The sequence below is a fragment of the Dama dama genome, chromosome 13 (assembly GCF_033118175.1).
Source record: "Dama dama isolate Ldn47 chromosome 13, ASM3311817v1, whole genome shotgun sequence".
NCBI classification, from domain to species: Eukaryota; Metazoa; Chordata; class Mammalia; order Artiodactyla; family Cervidae; genus Dama; species Dama dama.
The window spans coordinates 74,388,716-74,412,484 of NC_083693.1; the positions used below are offsets into that span (position 1 = coordinate 74,388,716).

General features: G+C 50.7%; 1 protein-coding gene across 1 annotated transcript in view; it reads right to left on the minus strand.

Moving 5' to 3' along the window:
- The window catches only part of CDC42BPB (CDC42 binding protein kinase beta), a 99,212-nt gene that overhangs the window by 57,355 nt on the left and 18,088 nt on the right, over nucleotides 1–23,769 (minus strand). The window contains exon 2 of the mRNA XM_061159482.1: nucleotides 2,042–2,133. Within this exon, the coding sequence (XP_061015465.1) occupies nucleotides 2,042–2,133 (92 nt within the window). The remainder of the gene's footprint in view (nucleotides 1–2,041; nucleotides 2,134–23,769) is intronic.

A 23,769-nucleotide genomic window follows, 5' to 3' on the forward strand; every position in this document is an offset into this window, starting at 1 on the left:
GCTAAACCCGGAGAGGGAGCAAAGGCTGGACTCCAAGGATGCGTCTCTCTTGATCTGGGAGGAACTGAAAGGTGATCAGTGTTATCCTCTTTGAAAATCAGAAACTGACTTTTGCATTAAGTTCTTTGGCAAAGAAGAGCACTAAAAATAACTTTCTACTATTCTGGCACAACCATGCCCTCTCCTGAGCTTTTGTCTTTTCCTCCCAAAGGCCATCCCTGTCCTGCCCTGGGGCCTCCTCCTGCCCTCCACCCCGACACCCTGAAGGGCTTGCTGTCAGCAAGGAGCTCTGTGCGGCCAGCACTGGGCCCAGGAGACCGCCCGCTCCTGGTGCAGGGGAGACGGTCGGTGGGAGGATATACTGAACGGAGCTGGGTTTTAGTTTGAAGAGAGAGCTGCTGTTTTTCTGCAGAGCTCCCTGCTGGGGGAGGGCAGGGCTCTGGGGAGGTGGGGGATCTGGGGAGAAAGGGGAAGGACTTCCCCAGGAATAGGATGCTCCATACTGACTGGGGAGCTGGTTGCAGAGGAGCAGACGCCTGTCATAACTGGAACCATTCACCCAGATCTGTGCATCTCACGGGGAGGTACACCTCAGTATCTGAAAGCAACAGCCAACAACCCCCTGTCCTGCCCCAGCCCACAGCCTATCCAGGGTCGCCCAGGGTCAGAGCTGCCCCCGGTGGCAGGCAGCCCCCTCCACCTGCGGCCTGGAGAGATCCGCTCTCAGGGCTGGGGGGGTGTGGAGGTGGAGAGGAAGGTATGAGGATCACAGGCCCCCCACAGAGCGTGGGGCTGGGGTCTGACCCGAGGCCGGGGGTTTCCAAGGAAGAAACAAGAGCAGGACACACAGCCACCCACATTCGCGCTAGCAGGCCAGGCTCTCTCACTCGGGTATTCCGAATCGTTTTCCCGGAAGCACGCTTTCTGTGCATTCTACCGAAGCCCTGCAGCTACAGCAGGGCTGTCAGCACGTGCTCGAAGCGCAAGAACCATCAGAAATGCTGAGATGCTTTCGAAAACAAACGCCAGTCCCCAGTAGTCATGAGGAACTCCAGAGCAGAGCAGCCGTCGCATTACACCCCGCTCTGCTCCTTCCGCGCCTATCTCGCCCCACGTGAAGTGTACGTCGCGCACAGTCTGCAGCACTCGAGTCACGTCCAGCGGGGCCGCCGGCGGGCAGAGCACACGCGCAGCTGGGACGTGACCGAGCGCTTGGCTCACCAACACGCGCGGCTCCTGGCCCAGGAGCGCTGAGGCAAGACCGAAGGAGCGGCGTTACTGCAGTTCAGTGACGGGCCGCCTGCGAACGCACCGGATCCTGGCCGGCTGCGGGGCGGCCTGTGGAGGTTGGCCGGGCGCGGAGACAGGAGGTCAGCGGCTCCAGCCAAGGACCACCTTGGGTGCACAGGCTGCTCCCCTCTGCACCCCCGACACACACACACACACACACCTGGACTCACAGCCGAACACACACACACACACACACACCTGGACTCACAGCCGAACACACACACACACCTGGACTCACAGCCGAACACACACACACACACACACACACACACACACACACACACACACACACACACACCTGGACTCACAGCCGAACACACACACACACCTGGACTCACAGCCGAACACACACACACACACACACCTGGACTCACAGCCGAACGAGGACCGACGGGCGGGCAGGCTACCAACAGTGAGCACCGCCGAGACGATGGTTCTTTTTTTTTTCTAAAATGACTGTCAAAACTTTTTTCAGCTGACAAATGGATAATTTTAAAAACTTACTCTGTCAGAAAGAACTATTCTGGTCCAGACAATATTTAGGGTAATTCACCAGTCACCACCCTTTTTTTTTTTCTCCTTAATTCTATCTTTCAGATTTTATCCACCAAGAACTTTCCATATGATACCAACAATTACCTCATCTCAAAATCAACATACAGGTCCCTAGAAACGCTAGATAAGAGTTGCTAGGCAAAACTGAAGGATGGGAGGGAGGGAGGGGAGGAGGGAGGGAAGAAGTCTATCTTACCTCACCAAAAGCACCTCTTCCAATCACTTTAATGATCTCAAAGTCTTCTCGATGAAGCTGCATTTCCTTCACCAGTTGTGTAAATGGTTTTGCTACAAATGAAAAGAAGTCAAATTAATTTATTAAGTTGATAACATAAAAATTTTATTAATTGGGGCATTCTAAGAAGTTATATTTTATTTAGAAGCAGTTTACTTTTTAAATGAATACTTTTTAAAACATGTAATATCTGTAAGGGTTTCCTTGGCAACTCAGTGGTAAAGAATCCACCTGCCAACGTAGGAAAAGTGGGCTCAATGCCTGCAGAAGGAAGTGGCAGCCCACCCCAGTATTCTTGCCTGGGAAATGCCATGGACAGCCTGTGGGGTTGCAAAAGAGTTGGACACAACATAGCGACTAAACACCAACATCTGAGAAGTCATGGACATCTGGAGAGCCAGCATTTATGCCAGATTAAGGTGGGCATTCATACTGGACACGTACTTCGACTACTTCGACATGTGTCATAACAAACACCGTCACACAAAGGCCCCCTGGGAAACTCAGGGCAGTGGGGCTCTCCCCACTGCAGTGAGCTGTGGATGCTCGACTCTCCTGCAGGAACAGCAGAGGCCCAGCAGGCCAGGTCCGTGAGCTCTGGGTGCCACCCGTCAGCCTGCGGGACTGGCACTCTCCCGACTCCCAGTGACCACCTTGAGTCTCTGGAGCTCCTGGCGGTGCCGGGGGGCAGGGCTAGGAGCACTGCGCCCCCACGAGGGCCACACACCATTCTCGAGGTTCACTGTGTGGTCACCCACACTTCAGGGAGAAGAAAACGAGCCAGGTTTCTGTGGAATGTGGACCGGGTTGAACAGTGTCTCCCCAACACCTGTGGATGTGACCTGACTTGGAAGTGGGGTCCCTGCAGATGTCATAAAGCTAAGAGGAGGTCCCAAACAGGAACGGGGTGGACCCTAAACCCACCATGACTGGCGTCCGCATACAAAGGACCTAAACCAGAGAGACCGAGGGGAGTCACGTGAAGACGGAGGCCCGGAGCCCAGGGATTCAGCGACAAGCGAGGGACGCCCCCAACTGCTGCCGCCGCCAGACACTGGGAGAGGGAGGGACAGGCTCTCCCCGAAGGCCTTCAGAAGGAGCACGGCCCTGCTGACCTCCTGACTTGGGACTTCTGGCCCCAGAGCTGTGGGAGAACAGCAACTCTCTGCTGCTCTAGGGCCCCCAGCTGGTGGTGAGCTGTCAGAGCAGCCCCAGGGCCGGGAGCCCCACTGATGCAGGACACAGCGTGAGCATCCGCCCCACCCTCACCTGGCCCATCACACCCCTCACACCCTCAGGCCTACAGCCCCGAGTCCCTGCCAACCTGGACTTGTTCTCCACAGCTCTCTTTCAGGTCCTCCATGATGACAGCTTCACCAGCACTCCCCTGCGGGCACGTGGGCAAACGTACGAGGGTTCTCTCTGGGTTGTCTGTTATAACTGCATGTGCACCCACATTATCTCCCCCAAAACCTGCAAATCTCATCTTTTCTGGACTTCCAGTTGAGCTCCACATTCTTAATTTAACTCAATTATTTTCTCCTTAAATAGCTGCTTAGTCCACCAAGGTTTGACAAGCAAGGTTTGCTGATCCAAGGAACAAAGAGCAGCAGAAGGCTCTTGGCTCCTGCTGGTAGTAAATTACCACCGTCGCCACTGTAAACACGCATCAGCCCTAAGGTTAGGGAACAGAACCCCCTGGGCCTGAATTATTTAGGAAGCAGAAAGCAAGGCTAAAGAAAACCCTGGAGCCACAACTTAAAAGGTCACCAGGTCACCTATGGCGCCTCATGATGTATTTCAAACATCACCCAAAATATCCATTCCCAGGAATCCTCATGGAAATACAGACTTCAACAGCCACTGAAGACCATCACCTCTCTTGGCATCTTCTGGAGGAACCAAATGGTACCTTTATTTTACCGTGAAGAACACACTCCCGACAAAGCTGACGTGCCCTACTCCCCCAGCAGGAGAGCAAGCCTAGGAAAGCAATGCTGCAGCGCTCCTGGGAAGGAGCCGAGCCTGGCACGTGGTGTGCCCCGCAGACGCTCCTCCTGGCGGGGGTTCCACACAGCGCGGCACTCTGCTGCAAAAACCGCGGAGACTCACGCAGCCTGCTGGCCGCTATCATAAACGTGCAGGTCCAACAGCAGTGTTCATGGACATCAAAGACAACGCCACCCCTAACTGTGCCCCAAATCCTTGTAACTTCCATGTTCTCATTCCAGCCCTTGATGGTAGACACAGCAAATATTCGTATAGCTATTTTTCATATTTTGCTTTTCTTACATTTTTCATGTTTCTAAACCACTCAACTATTATTTTAACAGCTGAATAATATTTCAGTAAGTTGACACACCCACAACTTAAAATTGTGTGTCTACCTAATGCAGAGGTTAAAGGTTTAATTCTTTAAAATTATTTCCTTATGATGAATAAATTTGCAATAACCTTTTCATGCACACAGATCTTTCTTGTTTTTTTTTTTTTTTTTTAACTATTTTAAGTTAATTTTTAGGATGAAATTCCAGGACTCTCCTCTGGGTGCTAACATTTTATCTGGTTCCTAACCTGCCTTCCACCCCACACTGATGCCTCGTCTTCCTTTGAAATTAAAAGATTCTTTGATGCCTGGTGAGGTAATGTTCTCCCATATCCGTTTGTATGCCCTGGGATGTTAACTATCCGTTCATGACATCTGCTCACTGACCTCATGATCTCATGACATCTGCTTCATCCTTTTTAATCAACTGAACTTCAGTACTTTACTCTGGCTTTGTCAGACATAACAACTGTAAACACCAGGCTCCATTCTGCTGCCTCTTTTCATCTGAATTGTGCTATTTTTATTTTATAGCAATTACTACTTTTAATAAAACCAACTTCACTTTTCCTGTAATTCTACTAATAGGGCTTAGAAAGTTATAACTCTTTAAAGATCTGATAGTCAACCCGACTTTTGGCTAAACGGTTTTTTAAAACAGTCAACCCATCATTCATCTGTTGTTATAGAGAACTCCGGAACCTGGTGTGAAGCATCTGTCTTGCTTTCTAGTGGTAACGATCTATAAGCACATAAATGGTCCAGGGAAATGTCCCCGAGTTCTGCTCACTCCTCCCGTATTGGCAGGAGGCAGCCACGAAGCTGCGGGGACCAGGGATAGTCCTGGTTTCCTTCCATTCAGGGGAGTCAAGTTCTAAGTGGGACACCTGGTAGCCCTGCTATCTTAGAAAAGGCATCTGCTCCTCTGACTAAATTTTCCATAAAAAGGCAAAAGCCCCTCCTCCTCAGGGACCCATCAGCAGCGAGGGCTGAGGCAGGGAAGCGGGAGGCCCTTGTGGCCGAGGAGCCCCAGCTGGCTTTCTCAGCGTCCCTTCTTTCCGCATCAATGGTCCTACTTGATGTTCCTCAAGTTGTCCTCTTACTCTCTTGATAGAACCTATTTTTACTGCTTATAAATTCTACACAGCTCTGAACAACTTCCCTGAAATGCATGAGCACAGATTTATCAGGTCCAGTCTGATAAACAGGCAAAGAACCATGGAAACACCCCAAATGAAAGCTTGAAAAGATAAAGGAAGTAAGACTCAAGCAATAGGAAATTAACTATGAGAACAAAATCTAGTTTTTAAAATAAAGAGCACTAAAAAGAATCCAGAAGGAAAGCGTTATTTCTGAAGAATCCTAAATATTTGCAAATAGTTCTGAAAACATAGTAAAAATATCACAATGCTAGGTAAACATCATTGAGACTGCATTAGCTAGAACCTGAACAGAAAATCACATCAGAGCAGCAGACCCCCTGTAACCACAGCAGCAGTGAGAGGCCAGAAACCACTCCGACGGGAGGGGCTGAGAAAGACACGGAAAGGGGAAAAGCCACCTTTCAAACAGGGCACCGGTGTCAGCACAAAGACACTGGGCCCCGCCGGCCGGACCCGGCAGCGTCTAGAGACAGAACGCACAGGGCTGTTTGAGGAAAATGCCACAGACAGGGCTGGTGGCTAGGTAACTGAAAAGATGGAGGCGCGCGGGATTATCATGAAACAGCAGGAGCAGGAAGCAGCCGACACACCTGGGGACCAGGAGAACCGCAAGGAGAAGCTGGACTGGTGAGGTTTGGGCACAGGGCTCCGCGCAGCGGGGACCCAGAGGGTGGGCGGCAGCTGGGGCTGGCCGCCAGGGTCTCTGAGCACAAAGGCAGGCCGTAGGGGCTGGAGCCCCGGGAGCTGATAGGGGCACTGGCCATCCGCTGCTGGGGTCTCTGCAAGCATGGGAACACACCCAAACAGGGACCCGTGGCCCACGACCAGAAGACACTTCCTGCCAGGAGGAAGCCGGGGGCCAGGTGTCCCCTGCAGAGCTGAGCCCAGATTCAACTCTGAAACTCGGGAAGGAGTCTCAGCTGCGCGGAGCCCTCTGTCCAGGGTTCACAAATCCCCCTGGAAGGAAGAGGAGCCGGGAGGAAGCTGCCGGGCCCTTCTCCCTCCTCCAGCCCCCTCTATCTCCCTCCAGTGCGCCCTGGGCAGAGCCCAACAAGGAGCAGGTTTTAGAGCCCAAACTGGGCGATGCTGAGGTGAGGAAGACATCCATGCGGGGGACACGGTGACAGCGGGCATAGGGGGCTTGTTACACACGGAAAGCCTGATGGCCTCAGTAACCAGACCCAGGACAATGGGAGCCAGGGTCACGACTGTCAGAAAAGGGAGAACAAAGGCCCTGCAGAACTGGATTAGAAGTGGAGGCAGCGGTGAGAACTCGTGGTTTTCAATGTGTGGACGTAACGAGTGTGCACACACACACAGAAGCCCCGCTGTCTCCATGGAGGGCCAGGAGGCAGCATCACCTCAACAAGAAGCATTGTTAGGGAAAGATCTTGGTTTCTAAACACCATTCTCCAACTAAGGAACCAGGGCTCCTCCATCGATTCCAGAGCTGGGTCAGGCAAGCACGGGTGAGCCTGGAGCGCCCTGTTGTGCTGGAAAGTGAGCAAGCGCACCAAGGAGACTGAACCGAAACACTCAGTCACAGATCATCCCGCCCAGTAAATAAACAAACTGAGGACACACACGGATAACAAATTAATCAAGAAGTTTTCAAATCTGATGAGAAATGGGATATTTACAGTTTCAAAGCACATCCAAACGAGATACTTATGGATCAAAGAGAGAAACAGCGACCTCACAGGGCAGCCTGGCCGACACTCGGGGATCGGAGTGAGACTGCGCCACCCAGAGGACACAACGAGAATCACCGCGTTCTGCGCCCTGAACTCAATCACCAGGACACAGGAGGGAAGCTAAGCTGTGGAGATGGTCCATGAAATGACTGGCCTCAGAGGGCTCAGCCGTGACAGTTAGGCGAAGCCAGGCACATCCCCGCAGAGGGAGGGAGACAGGACTGACGCGCAGGGGGCTGGGATCTCGGCCCCTCTGCTGAGGGAGAAGGTGGGGCGGCGGGGCTGGGGGAGCACAGGGCTACAATCCTGACCTGGGGGTGCAGACTACAGGGTCCAGGAACACACACTCAACCTTGGGGGGGGGGGGGTTGTAAGCAATTCCCCCTCAAATTGTTGAGGGAATTCTTTATACTGCTACCTGCAGCTTTTCTGTAAGTTTGAGAATGTTTCAAAAAAATTTAACGTCTTTTTAAAGATCACCCGTTGGTATCAGGAAAGAGGGCGGGGTTGTGGGGCAGGTATGGTGGGGGGGCTGGGGGCGCGGCCTCCCACCACGGGAGGGAGCATGGGAGAGGATGACGGTGCCACCCCGGGTCACCCTCTGGAGGAGCACTGCCTGCGATGTGGGCGGAGCAGGGGGAGACTGCAGGGTGACGGCCTGACTCAGGGGGAGACTCCAGGGCGAGTGGGTGGGGAGCAGTGATGGACAGGCTTCAGGGCTCCTGCCGCAGAGTCGGAGATACAGACCAAACGGACTGTTCTCACAAGAGTCTACTGCTGTTTCTGGTCTCCTGTTGGGAGGAAACTGGAGCTCCCTTGGAGGGAGCCGGGCAGCAGCATTTTGAAGGCTGCTCCACTGACTAAGCCTAGAGCTCCGGTGCTCCTCAGAACACAAGACGTTACCGCCAGGATTCTGTGAGCTGTGCCCACTGGGGAGCAAGCAGCTTATCAGGACACTTAAAACAGTCAGGTTGCAAAGCAAAATCACGACAACCGAAACACCATTAGGGATTCATTGTAAACATAATTTACATTAAGATTCTCTTAGAAGTCAGATATTATGGGTAGCTTGAAGAAAACAGACTCATTATAATGTTTAAGATAACATTTGCTTTTTCATGGTAATAATGAACCACTGGATTCTGAAGTAAGACAACACAACTACAACTAATCTTAGAAACAGTAAGGTGACCTCTCCTCCCATGCAGCAACCGGCAAACACGGGTGGGGTGGGGGTGGGGGGTTGGCCCTCTGCACTGAGGCAGCGCAGCGGGCGCGGGCTGGCCGGCCTGTGGGGACCCGCACTCAGCGACTGCTGGGGTGGGCACCACTCGGAGCCCCGCACCACACGCACGGCAACCTGCAGCTGCCGCCTGAGACCACCCCCAAGAGCCCACCCCATCAGGAATCACAAAGCCACCATCCCGCCCTCGCCCTCAGGTGCCCGCCTGCATGCACCCTCCAGCCCCCCAGCACCATCTTTTCCCAAACCAGCACCGTCCCATCACTTCCCTGCTGACGACTCCTGAGCATCCTTCAACAGAACCTAAAGGCTCACAGAGCTTGCTGCTGCCCCTCCCCCACAACACCCCGTGTGCCCCTCAGTCCCACGACACCCATCTTTCAATGCCCCGGGCCTGAAGGTGGTGTTCCGAAGCAGGGCCCTGTGAGGGGTACCCCACTCCCCACGCCCCCCACAAGTGGAACACAGGGAACCAGCAAACACAGTTGCCTCAGCAACCAGTCATTAGGAAAGGTGACCATCTCCACTGAGACTGCCTTTTTTTTTTTTTAGAATACATTCAACAACTTGGGATATTTTCCATCAAAAAAAAAAAAAAAAAACAGAATAAAGCTTAGCCCTTAGACAGGTAACCCTTGATTAGGAAAAAAATCTTCCTATTCTCTTCATTCTTCTACAACCTAAGACTCTTCCTACAGAACTTCTCATGATTCTAAAGGGCAATGAATCAATCAACAAAGCAAGGACAACCACTGGCAAATGTGAGGTCCCAACTGCAAGGGAAAACGGGGGATCCCTGTGTTCCCTCTAAACAGAGAATGGCTTTCCCAGGAAGGACTGGGGCGGAGGGAGACACTTTCGCTGAAAGTAACTGAAAATGTGAAATAAGAACTGATGCCCCGCCCTCTGGCTTGTTTATCTAGAGGAAAGAGCGGGCCAGCTGGAAGGGGTGCCGGGAGGCGGAGGCGCGGCCTGGTGGCGTAGGGCGGGGCGTGCTGGGCCCCCACTCCGGGCCCAGCCTCAGCCCCGCCGCACTCACACCCGGGAACTGGCAACGGCCTTTCAGGTCACCTAGTCCAAACAGTACGCGTACCAGGGAGGAAACACGAGTCCAAGGGCCAGGCGCCACGCAGAGGACGCGAGGGGCAGCTCTGCTTCCTCTGCGAACAGTCAGCCCCAATCCCGGGGAGGCCCCCCACCCCCACCACTCACGGGTGCAGCGATGGGCATCCCACGTGGGGGGAGGCGGGACAGCACCCCGAGGACCCAGGACTGCGGCCACTGGAGGAGAGTGAAGCGCAAGGCGTGACCTCAGCCCCCTGCGCGCCCAGGGCAGGGCTCCGGGGCGGGGGCGGGGGGGGGGGGGGGGGGGGCGGTCGGACCCCGCCAGGCAGGAAGCAAACGCTCCCCCCCCAGCACCAGTTCTGGGGAGCTCACGCTTCCAAGACGGGGTGACGGTATGTCCCCACAGCACAGATCAGACACCCCGATGGGAGTCACACCTGTCCGAGTTTGTGGAAAATGTGCTTATGTTACATTAAATGGACGACTTGTAGCAATGAAGATCTTTTGTTAAATGACAGAATACTATACTTTCTAAGGAGCTGAGAAAGTGGAAGCTTCCAAGAAGCCCTGTTAACTCCCAAATAAAAGTTCTCCAAACATGAACTCTTCAGATAAGCTGATAATCAGGGTCCAATACTGTGAAGTGAACGAACATTAATTTTAACCTAAAGCAGTGTAAGATTTTTAGAGGACTGAGAAGGAAGTCCTTTAATACTCTGACTCAGAAGACAAGTAAGGTTCAGACTGAGTCAGTGAAAATCTGAGAAGCAGGGGTAGGGAGGCTGCAGTGAGTCAACAGAAAACCGGGGGGGGGGGGGGGGCGGGGGCGGGCGGGGAAGAAAACCAGGAAAAATCTCATTCCAACAGCCTGCTGTCATGTGAAGGCGGCGAGCCTGCCCAGACAGACCCTGGGGTCAGTCACGTGACCCTGCATCTTTGCCTCCACTCCAGAGTTGATGGACTGCTTTCCTCAATTCCTCTTCATGTGGTCCCTCTTGCTTTGCCATCACTGCAATAAAACCCTGCTGCCTCACTAACAGCATCACTCAGAACTGCCTGCCTTCCTGCCTGCAGCTCCCAGTCAAGGGGGCAGTGACTCGGAGACCACGGAGTCTTCCCAGCGAGCGGCCGCAGCCCTGTCCTTTGGGGCTCCTTTGTCAAAGCAAAGACCCGTGTAAAGTGAGTGACCTTCACAACACGTGTCTCTTTTCTAAAGCCCGATCCCTCGAGGATGTGAATACAAATATATGTTTTGTTTAAAAAAAAAAAAAATCCCAGTGTACAATGCCACGTTATGGAAGAGCCAACAGTCACACACGGGTTTCCCGCTACCCAGAATAGAGTGCTCCCAGGAAATCTCCCCGGGGCTTCCCTGATGGCTCAGATGGTAAAGAACCAGCCTGCCACGCAGGACACCCTTCGATCCCTGGGTGGGGAAGATCCCCTTGGAGAAGGAAATGGAAATCTTTTCTAAGCTAAGATGCTATCGCCTCAGGACACGTCTGCTAACTGATCCACAGAGACGATGCTCACAGACACTGCTGAGCTGGGGGAGCTCCTGGGAAAGGAGCCTGGCGGGGCCCCCTCACTGCTGGGGGTGCTGCCTCTATAAATGGTGCTCTGCAACATAAACACTCATCAGTATTTTCACTTTTTGCCTTTTTTTTTTCCTAAACGTGAAAACTGTCTGAGAATTTCTCTTCGTTACCAAGAACAGGTACTAGTGTAGGTCCTGCACAAAAACCTAATTTTTGATGAGCAAGGAACACCCATGCACATGTTGCAAAAACGTGACCTAAGAACAAGAGACGACGGCACGATGCTTAGACGGGTGCCCCAGGCAGGCCATGCACGCCCAGGCCCTTTCATCTGAGTCACAGCCGTCCTGCCACCTACCTGCTAAATTTAAGGAAAAGAAAATTCAGGAGTCCAGAATGAAGAGTGGGTAACCAACTGTCGGGGGAGGGGAAGCTCGCTGAAGATCACTCTCCCGTCACTCAGTAACAGGCACACCCACACGGCCAGGCCAACTGCAACCACTGTGGTCCAGGGGTGAAGCCCCAACAGCACAAGCCGCTGCAGGAGCCCGGCAGACTCACAAGGCATCTCCGAAGCTGTCCCCTCCCCTGCAGAAGGAGAGTAAGAGTGCGCACCCAAGGAGTTACAGGAGCATTAGACCCGACCAACCCAGAAAGCTGTCAGCATTGGGCCAGCACACAGCATGTTCTCACTGCTCGGGAGCTCTGCCAGTACTACTGGGTGACACTTCTCTTGTTGTTTTTGTTTATATGTCATATTTACCAACAGGTCCCTGGGACTGCACGGAGATCAAACCAGCCAACCCTAAAGGAAATCAATCCTGAATATTCAACTGGAAGAACTGATGCTGAAGCTCCAATACCTTGGCTACCCAATGCAAGGAGCTGACTCATTGGAAAAGACCCTGATGCTGGGAAAGATTGAAGGCAGAAGGAGAAGAGGGCAACAGGAGATGAGATGGTTGGATGGCATCACCGACTCGATGGGACAGGAGTGTGAGCACACTCCGGGAGACACTGAAGGACGGAGGAGCCTGGCATGCTGCAGTCCATGGGGTCATAAAGGGCTGGACATGGGTTAGCGACTGAACAACTACAGCCAGCAAATCAACAAATGATACCACCGCCTAAATTATCCTAGAACCCAGCTATATTACCAACCAAGAAGGGACACTCATTATGAACAAGCTCTACCAAGCAGGTGACACGTAGGTGACTCCTGGGTAGCACTCAGTAACGGCCACTAAGCAGCCCTGTAAACCAAGTACTCCAAGAGGGCCCTACACAGCCCTGGAGGATGGACTCTAAGGGCGTGACGCAACCCACAGGCATGCCTCACCCAGCAGGGCTGCCGCGGAGCAGAGGTTCCTGGAGCTGCTTCATCAGTGGAGGGAGGGCAACTTCACCCGAAAGGTCCAGACCCCCCGACAGCCTCCCTTCTGCCTCCCTCACCCCCAGGGAACTAGCCGTCACTGACCCCCTACTTTAATCAGCTTTTCTACTGCCCGCCCGGCACACACCAGACCAGCTCTGACTCGTGGGAGGCATGGCGGAAGCTTCTGACTGCTGTAATGACCTTCACATCTCCACACATGTAACTTACTTTCTTTCAGTTTAAGAACCTACTTCTAAACGTAAAACGCAAAGGGTCACTGCAGTAAAATTTCTGCCTGAGGCAGAGACCAATAGGCCCCTGGGTCAGGGCTTTCAGCCGCTGTCAGCTTCCCAGACCTGCTCAAAATTAATTACAGTACAGCGACCAGCAAAATGCAGGTGCTGAAGACAGGCCTGAAAGAGCACAGTGGGTATGGAGCCTTCCTGCTTTTGGGGAAAATGGGGCAAAAACTTTTTAAGAGATTCGTATTTTTTTTTTCTGCAGTAAGTAGAATTTCTGATATAAGAGTTTTAGCTCTCCTTCTGTTCTGTTTGACCTCATTTTGGTATGACAGGTCGAGGGCAGAGAGGAGGGCGAAGTCTTCAGGGAGCGTGACTCTGAAACAGGACCCGCCGACTCAGAGCCTCTCCTAGTGCTCGCGAGGCTGAGCCAGCAGCCGAGTGGCCACTGAACGGAGCCCTGAGTGGGTGCCAGGCCTAAGCAGGCATGGGCTGAGTGGGGCGTGCCCGCCGCCCCACAAGCCTGGCAGCCTCACCCTGTCCTACGAGCAAGAGGACTATGGATCTGCGCCCTCACCCGAGAGCTTCTCGAACCCAAAGCCAGAGCAGGGCCTCAGGTCTGGGTCTTCTCAGGGCCCTGGGGTCAGGTTTCCGGGGCTGGTGGGGAGTGCTGTCTCGTCCTTCTGTGTCTTAGATAATCCAACAGAAGAAAAACGAGGCGCCAGCTAGAAGCTTAGAAAATGCTAGGACCGTGTCAGGAGGGTCAGTTCCAGTAATCTTCCCCAAGAGACCACCTAAGCTACCTTCTGTCTTTGGGGGATACACGGGAAAGACAGATATAAATGGAGAAAAGCTCTAGGCTTTGTTATCCTCTAATGTACCCCATTCCAGAATTTAACTCATAAAGTTTTCATAATTTAACAGAATCAGGGAAACAGAGAGTAGACTGTGGTTGCCAAGGGGGAAGGGGCTGGGAGAGGGCTGGACTAGGAGCTTGGAATCAGCAGGTGTAAACTATTCCGTACAGGATGGACAGACAATGAGGTACAGGAAACTAGACTCAACATCCTGTGACAAGCTGTCTGGAAAAGAAGCTGGGCACTTAGTAAATTTCTAGTTAATTGATTCTGATTTTGCAACGTGTGAACAAAGCCCCTTGGGTTCTTACTGATCAGGTGGTAGTCACTGTATCACCACAGCACTGACAACAGCATTTTTACATAGGACTGCACCCACTATTTGCAGAGAACAACACTACTCAGCATGAATAAACCTGTGAACAAAAATCCCTATCATCATCAAGCTTACATTTTAGTGGCATGAGACAGAAAAAACACATATAAGGAACAAGTAGATGATTCAGAAAATAGTAAACCCTTCGGATTAAAAAAAAACGGCAGGGAAAATGGGAGTGTGGTGGGGCAGAGAGTTTCACACACAGCTCGCAAGGTGACAGCGGTCTGAACAGTCGGATCCTGGTTGTATTTTGACGGTGGAGCGGACAGGATTTCCGCTGGACTGGATGTGCGCCGGGAGAATTATCCGAGGAGTGGCCTAAGCAAGCGGGAGGAGAGAGCTGCCTCAGACGAGGCGGGGCTGGCGGTGCGCAGACCGCGGGGTGACCTGCTGTGTCCGGCGGGCTCTCCGAGGTGGCCGCTGCAAGAATCTGGATTCTGGAGAGGAGACCAGGCTGGGGGTGGGAACTGGGGTCTTGGGACCCGACTGCATTAGGGTCGGGAGCCTGGACGAGGCCCCGGGGAGTCAGTGGGGCAGAGGAGGAGGGCAAGGACAGAGCCCAGGGAGCTCCAGGAGGAGGAGGACGGGAGAAGAGAAGGAAGCCTGGGGGAGCAGCCAGCACGGGGGCAGGAAGCCAGGACTCCAACCTGAGGCTGAGACCTAAGGGCCAGGGGCGGCCTTGACTAAGGCAGCAGTCTGAGGGAGCAGGGAGGGACAGCAGTCTGATTAGACTGAGTCTGAGAACCAGGAAGAGGGAGTGGAGACACAGAACAGACAACACCACAGAGCCTGCTGCTTTAAAGAAAGAAAAGGGGTGGGGGGAGCCCAGTTTAAATGTTTGAATTCTTTTTCACCAAATGTTTTGTTAAAAAACGGTGGGACCTCCTGTGGTCCAGTGGTTAGGACTCTGCTCTCACTGCCAAGGCCGGGGTCCAGTTCCTGGTGGGGATCCTAAGATCCCTCAAGGCACATCCCCACTCATCTCGGAGTGCTGGCATCACAATGACCACCTAGCCCACCGGCATGGGGCTGGGGTGAGTATCAATGACATATCAGAAGTTGTAAACAAAAAGTTCATTTTCACTGGCTTGGCTGTTAACAACCAACCATAACTCTAGATCACAAAGATCAATGTCTCAAGCTCCCACCATAGCATCCCACAGAACACAGTGATTTCTTTAAAACGAACTCAACGGCCCGGGACGCGTCTCCGGCTAGCGCCAGGGCCCGGTAGTGCCCCCTTCCCTGACAGGCCTGCTCACCTGCATCAGGCTCCCGCCCGGGCACCCTCACAAGCGCCTTGGGGGAGAAATGAGTGATTTTACAGAATGGTTTTCCTTCAGCTTTTCCTATTTGGTCTCCCGGTTGGGACGATCCCCTGGAGAAGGAAACGGCAGCCCTCTCCAGTACTCCCGCCCGGGAAATCCCATGGACAGAGGAGTCTGGCGGCTACAGCCCGTGGGGTCGCAGAGTCACAGGGGAGTCACCCCTGAGCTATCAACGCTGCCCACGAGGGCAGAAGGCGGTGCCCAGGGCACCCTGTGGTGACAGGCGCCCTGCAGGTCCTCTGGTCAGGGCATGGCACACGCCCAGCGCTCAGACACCCTCGGAGGGCGAGGCCGTCACCAGGAAGAGAGATCAGGAAATGAGCTGAGCTGCCGTGAGGAGCAGGAAGAGAAATCCCTGAATTCCTCACCCTTTCCCAGCACACAGCCAGACCGGCTGCCCTCCCACGCACTGACAACTGGGCGGTGACCCGCGGGCAGGAAGGAGGCGTGAGCAGGACAAGGAAGTAGGTGTCTGCAGCTCTTCCTCCCAGGATGCATGGATTCACAAAGCCTGCCAGACTGAGATGGACAGAGAGGAGCTCAAAGCTCCCGCCCCCAGGACCCTGCACCAGGGCGAGTCCTCATTCGCTCTTCCTGGCCCCCGCTCCCAGCCTTGCTGGCACATTCCTAGAAGACACTACTCTTCAACAAAGGACGTTGATAAAAACAGTATCTGGGAAAGAAAGGGCAACTAAGAAGGGAGTGGAAGAGTGAAGTAAGAAGTTTGCAAATCACCAGCAAATTGATACATTGAAAGGAAAGCAACTTATTTTCACTAATCAGTCATTTGGGGGAACTTTTAGCAACCAAAAATATCCACTGGCATTCCGTTATGATTAAATCAAACTTACAGCATGGTTCAATTTAAGAAACCTAAGAACATAAAATCTTGACTTAATACTTTAAATTTGTCTTTTACTCTCTCTTGCACCCCAAATAGTTTATAAAATCATCACCACTTTCTGAACAGCTACATATGTTTCAGAAATTTCATAAAATAGTCTCTAAAACCTGCAGGATAGATATCATCTGCTTCTGATAAAAAAACCAAACTGAAACACAAAGCCCAAGTTCATATAAATATACAGCATTTTTATCCCCTTCTTATTTATCTTTATTTCCCACATATGTGACTCTTCATGTTTCCTATAACATTAAAAATTTTCAATGTTAAAAACCAAAGGAAAAAATTAACTCCACTATTTTTCCTGTTGTTCTTAACTTAATCATTGAATAGGTAGTATTTTATCAAAATTTTGTGTACTATTGCTGGCAATTCACAAAAGCCTGGTTTTCTTTCTGCACAGCAAAGCACTAGCTGCTTCTAATTTCATGATTAGTAAATCTCCTGAGGACTAAGAGTCAGTGGTAGACAGTATCATTTTAGGTGAAAATCAACTGTCTCTTTCAAATTCTTTGAAAACTGGTAATCCAAGTAAACTATTCTTTCACTATCCTCTAAACAGAGTATTTTATTTATTGCCCTTCCATCCCCCCATTTGTGTCTGTATCTCTAAAGTTAACATACCCTATGACCTAGTTACATCTACCAAAAAGATACAAGAATTTCCACAGCAGCTTTATTTATAACCCTCAAAAACTGAAAGCAACCCAGATGTTGGCTAACAGGGGAATGGAGAATAATCTGTGATAGTAGACTATTACTATAATAGCAATATTATTATTGTAACAATAGTACCTGTGATAACAGTAACCCCATTCCTGCAGTGGAATACTTCTCATCAAGAAGAAAGAGTGACCCGCTGTGGCACACAGCACTGATGCTCCTCAAGGACAGAGCGGGACACTCACGAAATCAGACACAGGCCTTCCCTGGTGGCTCAGTGGTAAAGAAGCCGCCTGTCAGTGCAGGAGACACGGGTCTGACCCCTGGTTTGGGAAGATCCCACATGCCACGGGGCAACTGAGGGGTGCGCCACAACTCCCGAGCCTGGGCTCTAGAGCCCGGGAGCCGCAGCTACTGAAGCCTGCGTGCCCGAGAGCCCATGCTCCACGGGGAGAAGTCCCTGCAAGGAGCCCAGGGACCGCCACTGGGGAGCAGCCCCTGCCCGCTCCAACCAGAGAAAGCCTGAGAGCAGCAAGGAAGACCCAGCACCGCCCAAAATAAAGCACACACTATGATCCTAAAAGAAGAAACAAGTCAGACACAAAATACTCATAATTTCATTGTATGAAGCTCAAAACAGACACAACTTCAAGAAAATTCAAAGGGTTCAAAGAACAGTCTCTTCAACCAATGGTGCAGGGACAGTGGACAACCACACGCAGGAGAACAACTGTACTCCTACCTCAGACCAAAGATGAAAATCAACTAAGAATGCTAAGAGTGGGTCAAAAACCTGTAAGTAAGAGCTAAAACTATCACCCTCTTAGAAAAAAAATGATATAAACCTTTGTGACATTGGATTAGGCAATGAATTTTTTAAAGCACAAGTGAGAAAACTTTTTAAATTTTTTAAAAATTTTAATTAGACTTCATCAAAACTAAAAATGTATGCTTCCAGTCATAAGACGAATAAGTACTCTGGTGCAATGTACAACATTATAAATATAACATTGCTGTACATTATATATGCAAGATGTAAAGAGAGTAAATCCTTTTTTTAAATCTTCTCAAGTTTAAGGTGCAGAGCGTAATGATCTGACTGACTTACACTGTGAAATGACGACTGGAACAGGTTTAGTAAACATCCATCATCTCACGGACATCTCAGTGACAGACTTTCTTTTCTTGGGCTCCAAAATCACTGCAGATGGTGACTGCAGCCATGAAATTAAAAGACATGTGCTCCTTGGAAGTAAAGTTGTGATAGACCTAGACACTGTATTAAACCGCAGACACACCGCTTTGCTGACAAAGGTCCTTAAAGCTATGGTTTTTCCAGTGGTCTTGAATGGATGTGAGAGTTGGACCATAAAGAAGGCAGAGTACCTGGTGCACTGGGAAGACCCAGAGGAATCGGGTGGAGAGGGAGGTGGGAGGGGGGATCAGGATGGGGAATACGTGTAAATCTATGGCTGATTCATATCAATGTATGACAAAACCCACTGAAATGTTGTGAAGTAATTAGCCTCCAACTAATAAAAAAAAAAAAAAAAAAGAAGGCAGAGTGCCGAAGACTCTTCAACAGAGAGTCTTGGAGAGTCCTGTGGACTGAAAGGAGATCAAACCAGTAAATCCTAAAAGAAATCAGTCCTGAAGGCAAGAGGAGAAGGGGATGACAGAGGATGAGATGGCTGGATGGCATCATCGACTCAAGGACATGAATCTGAGCAAACTATGGGAAACAGAAGAGGAGAAAGGAGCCTGGCGTGCTGCAGTCTAGGGGTTCGCAGAGAGTCGGACATGACTTAACAGCTGAGTAACAACAATCATCTCATATAGACAGGACATTAAACAAATTTTAAAAATGTATTTTTCCCTGTGATGAGAACTCTTAGGATACATAATTATACATAATTACTGACTATATTCCCCATACTGTTCATTTCATACCTGTGACTCAATTTATTTTGTAACTGAAAGTTTGTGCCTCTTTATTATAAGAAAAATTTCTTTTCTATTTAATTGGATAAATGTTGTCTATCCATACATACAGTGGAATATTAGTAAGCCATAAAAAAGAAATGCTGATATACACTACAACATTGATGACTCCTACAAACGTTATGCTAAATGAAAGAAGCCAGTTTCAAAAACCATGTGTTTTATGATTCCATTATATGAAATGCCCGGAACAGGCAAACCCATGGAGACAGGAAGTGGACTATTAGCTGCCAAGGGCTGGGGCAGTGGGGATGGGGAGTGACTACTAACGGGTATAGCATTTCTCTGCAGGGTGATGAAAATGTTCTAGAATTAGGCAGTGGTGATGGTTGTACAACTCTGTGAATATACAAAAAAAGAAAAACATCACTGAATTGTATACATTTGGAAAAAAAAAAAAAAACCCGGGCATGAACTCCTGTGTGATGCAGGTCACGCAGAGCTCCCCACTCTGGGGAGGAGCCGTGCACTGAGGGGTGGAGAGCGCACAGCAGGGCCTGCGAGGGTCCCTGACTCATTCATTCATTCATTCATTCAAAAGGCATTAGGGGTATTTAAGGAAACTACTGGGATTTCCCTGGTTAAGGATCTACCTTCCAATGCAGGGGACACGGGTTCAGTCCTGGGTTGGGGAACTAAGATCCCACATGCCGAGGGGAAACTGGGCCACTGCCTGCCACAACCAGAGAGCTTGTACACTGCAACGAAGACCCGGTGCAGCCAAAAAAAAAAAAAAATTACTGAGATGAAGCAGACACAGTGACTGACAGCACACACTTAAGACTTCGAGGGCCCGTTGATGTCGCAGGATGCTTGATCCGAGCCCTGGCTTCCTCAATGCAAATGAGGGATAATGCAGGACTGAGCGTCATCAGGAGAATTACATGAGCTGTGGACAGAGACCGTGAGCTCAGTGTCTCCAGACTCAGGTCACTGTGAGCGTGTGCGATCGCAGGCTCAGCAGAGAAGACTCACTGTGCCCCCCACCTGGACTCGCCTCCCAGGGTGAGCCCGCGCCCAGGCAGGCATCAGGCCCGGCCCTCTCCCGGATACGGGCCCCGCCTGGCCCCACGGCACTGCCTGCGCTGCTCCTCTCCTGACCACAGCGCTCAGCTAAGGGCCACTCCCTGCCCGGCCCTGAGGAAGGGCCCCTGAGCACTGACCCAGTCTGAATAAAGCAAGATCCACTGCTTCCAAGAAGGCTTTCCCAACACCACCGTGTAACCCTCCTCATACTCTGTACTTGTGATCTGTGCTTACGGTGTGGACTCTCCTGTCTGGGCCCAACTGTGTGGAATTCTTGGTTAACGGGAGTGTTATTTATTCTTAAACTCATACAACTGAAAACAACAGAGAAACAAATTTATGTCACGGTTCTAAAAAAAAATTCTAGCACACATCCTGAGACCAACAGGACATGTTATTTAAGCTCCTAAACCTTCTCCACCTTAACATCAGTGTTCATAACAATTGTACAGAGCTGAATACTAAATGACCCAAGTCCAATCTGACAAAGTCTCTGAGTTGGACAGTTGATATACAAGGAGTACTGTGATGTTTAAAAAAAAAATGTTAAATCTTTTCACAGGTAATCTTCTCTTATCCAAAATTCATTCAAGCTGTTTACCATACTTAGTGACTAGTTTTGTATATTTTTACACAAGGAATAAATGTCTCCGAAGGAAAAAAAGTGTTTCTACCAAAAATTACATGCCTTTTCCAGAACCGAATCCTATGCCAGACATCTTAGGAGACAAAAATACTGTAGCCTGAAGCCCCCCGTGGCCAGACATGAAGAACAAGAACAATCAAAACAGCAATAGCAACTCGCCCAGCAACTGCAGTACTTAACCTACTTTCAAGGCAACTGCTTCTGAACCAGGGGAAGAACCAAACAAGCGGCCCTCTGAGAGACACACTCACTTCCCTTCCAAAAGGGGGAAATGGGGAGCAGCCGGTCTTCCCGCCTGCCCCGGCGGCTTTGACCTCTGACCTGCTGTCACCCACCTCAGTCCCACACAAGCTTGTGCTTCTGGGTACTAGAGGCAGTTTCAACACCCTTGCCCAGTAAGGTTAAGATGGAAACCGTGCATTTTCAAAATGCTCATGAATGTATAGAAGAACCAAACTGTGTGATTTTGTTTTTTTTTTAAAGAAGCTTGTTTAAGGAGAAGTTGTATTTAATATGACAAAAATAGCTTCACTCATGTTCAATGCTGTTTATTTGAACATCAACAATTAGATGTGTCCACAACTGGATGTCACACTATCTATCTGCACTGAATTATCCAACTGAACCCATGCATTTATGAGGCACTTTTTAAAAATTAAGCAAACAAGCCCCCTGGCTTGATATTTTTTCTATAATAAAATGTCAGCATAAAGAGGATGAAACACAAAGGAAAATAATCAAGCCACAAAGTAGAGAAAGAGGGTAAATGTCTTCCTTCGTCTTTTATCTTTAGCTCACCATCACAAAACAAATGAGTTAGTAAGTAGGAAGGAAGCTGTTTTGTACATAAGTCTTTTTAAAGTGTCACTCTGGTTTTATCCAGCCATTGGTAAACTGGTCATCTTTCCACTAGCTGGCCAGAGATGAGACACAGTGAAAATCAGCAAATGACAAAAGCTTCCCATAAATCAACAGAATTTTACTGAAAGGTTGGCACATGTTTAACATTTCAAAAAAAGAACACTTAGCTTTGTGGAGCCTACTTTTGCATGCTCTAAGAACCAATCAAAAAACAGCCTTCTTCTTAAACAATCCTTCAGTAAAAATGAAAGATTTATATTACAAGTGTTATTTGATTTTTTGTTGTTGTTGTTTGGTTTTTTAATCACACCTTCCCAGAATGTCTGGTGATTCGGAGTGAACTAAATTTGCACATACATTCCTACTTAGTTCTTTCCCTGAATGTTCTCAGCAGGAAGCTGCCTGGCTTGCCTAATATTTCCAGAGCACAGTATTTGTCTGGCCTGTTGACTTTTCAGAGCTGGATTAAAGAAAAAGTAAGACCTGGATGAACAGGAGGGTACAGCATTACACCTACACCGACAAGTAGGAAATACTTTTTCGGAAGTCCGATTAAAAAAAACAAAAACTTAATTGAAGATATATTAAAAACTAAGAAGTCACAATGTTAATTCTGAAGTGTCTTCAGCAAACAACTGTTACGTTCTATGTAAGACCTGTCTTATATTAAAAAAAATATCTGACACTCTGAGCCCAAGGTGTCTCTCAGAGCTCCCTGCCAGCGAAGCTGAATAAGCATCTGAAAGGGCAGCGTGGGCGTTTCTGACACGAAGGACCCGAAGGACCCGGGAAGCGACACCGCACCTCTCACTTCTCACTCTGCGGCTTGGTCTCAGGACGCCATCCCAGTCCCCACGGGGAGGTGTCACTTCCTCCAGTGCAGATGACACGCACAACCTCCCAACCGGCCTCGTAGACTCGTCCCATCCTGACCCTAACCGTGCGAGCCCCAGTGTAAGAGGAGAGCCTGAGAGTCACCGTGACTTCCCTGTGGCACGAACCCCGCACACCTAGAGGCCCTGGACCTCTGCAGCGGGTCGGGGAATGGGAGCACCCGACCAACACAGGATGCTGAGCGGAGGGGTGGGCAGGCGGCACAGAGGGACCCAGAGCCCCGTCCACCACCGCCTCCGGCTGTGCTCCGGTCTGCCCTGCATCCCACGCAGTCCTACAGAATCCTAGAGGAAGACCGGTGGAGAGGGCGCCCGCAGGTACAGACCCGAGTAGAGGGGCCACACTAGCGTGAGAGGGCAGGTGGTGAAGGGAACGTGCGAGGTGACGGGAAGGCCAGAACGCCTCTCTACGAGACAGAACTGGCCAGAGGGGCGTCTGGAGTTGGGTGAGGGCGTGTGCGGTGGCACCTCCTCTCCCATAACCCCAGGGTCCCTCAGGAAGGGCCTGCCGGAGGACGGCTGGTGGGATGACCTGGGGCTGGCCTGGCGGCGGCAGGGGGGCCTGACGCAGGCAGTGACTTCCAGGCCAGACCTGTCTACACCTCCTTCCGCTCCCAAAGTGGCTGCCACCCTCTGAGGACGGCTCTCGCCCCTCCGTCTGGCCCTGACCCACCTTCCCTGCCTCAGGGTTCCCGGCTCCCAGCCCGCACCTCCATGAAACTCTTCGGCACCTTATAGTCACCGCCGCCACCCCACTCCCCACAAGTCCTCCCCTTCACCCAGCGAAACTCCATCTTCCTCTGCGGCCAGCTCACCTCAGGGAGGCCTCTCTTTCTCCAGATGGAGGAAGCTACTAAGGGAGCTGGTAACAGAGCCTAGCTTACCCACCATCCGGCACAGAAAAGGAGCGGGCTGCACCTGGCACAGAAATGGGGGAACCCACCACATGAAGTGGGGCATCTGGCACAGGAAGTGGGGGAACCCACCCCAGGAAGTGGGGCATCTGACACAGGAAGTGGGGGAACCCATCACAGGAAGTGGGGCATCAGACACAGGAAGTGGGGGAACCCACACAGGAAGTGGGGCATCTGACACAGGAAGTGGGGGAAAACACCACAGGAAGTGGGGCATCTGGCATAGGAAGTGAGGGAATCCACCACAGGAAGTGGGAGCATTCGGCACAGGAAGTGGGAGCATAAGGCACAGGAAGGGGCCAGCACCAGAAATGTCAGACCCTGGCACCCTCCACTTCAACTTGCAGTATTAAAACTAAGAACAAAACACCAATACGTGCTGACAAAAACCAAAGGAAAACGATCAAGTATAGAATACAGAAAAGAGGCTAATTCCTCTAATATAACAGGGACATATCAGGGAATGTTAGAACATAAAGCTCTAAGATATTTCTAGCAACAAACCAATATGATGCGTGGAGAAAGGGCAAGGATACCAGCTAGACATTAACCAACTCTTCAAATAGTCACACAG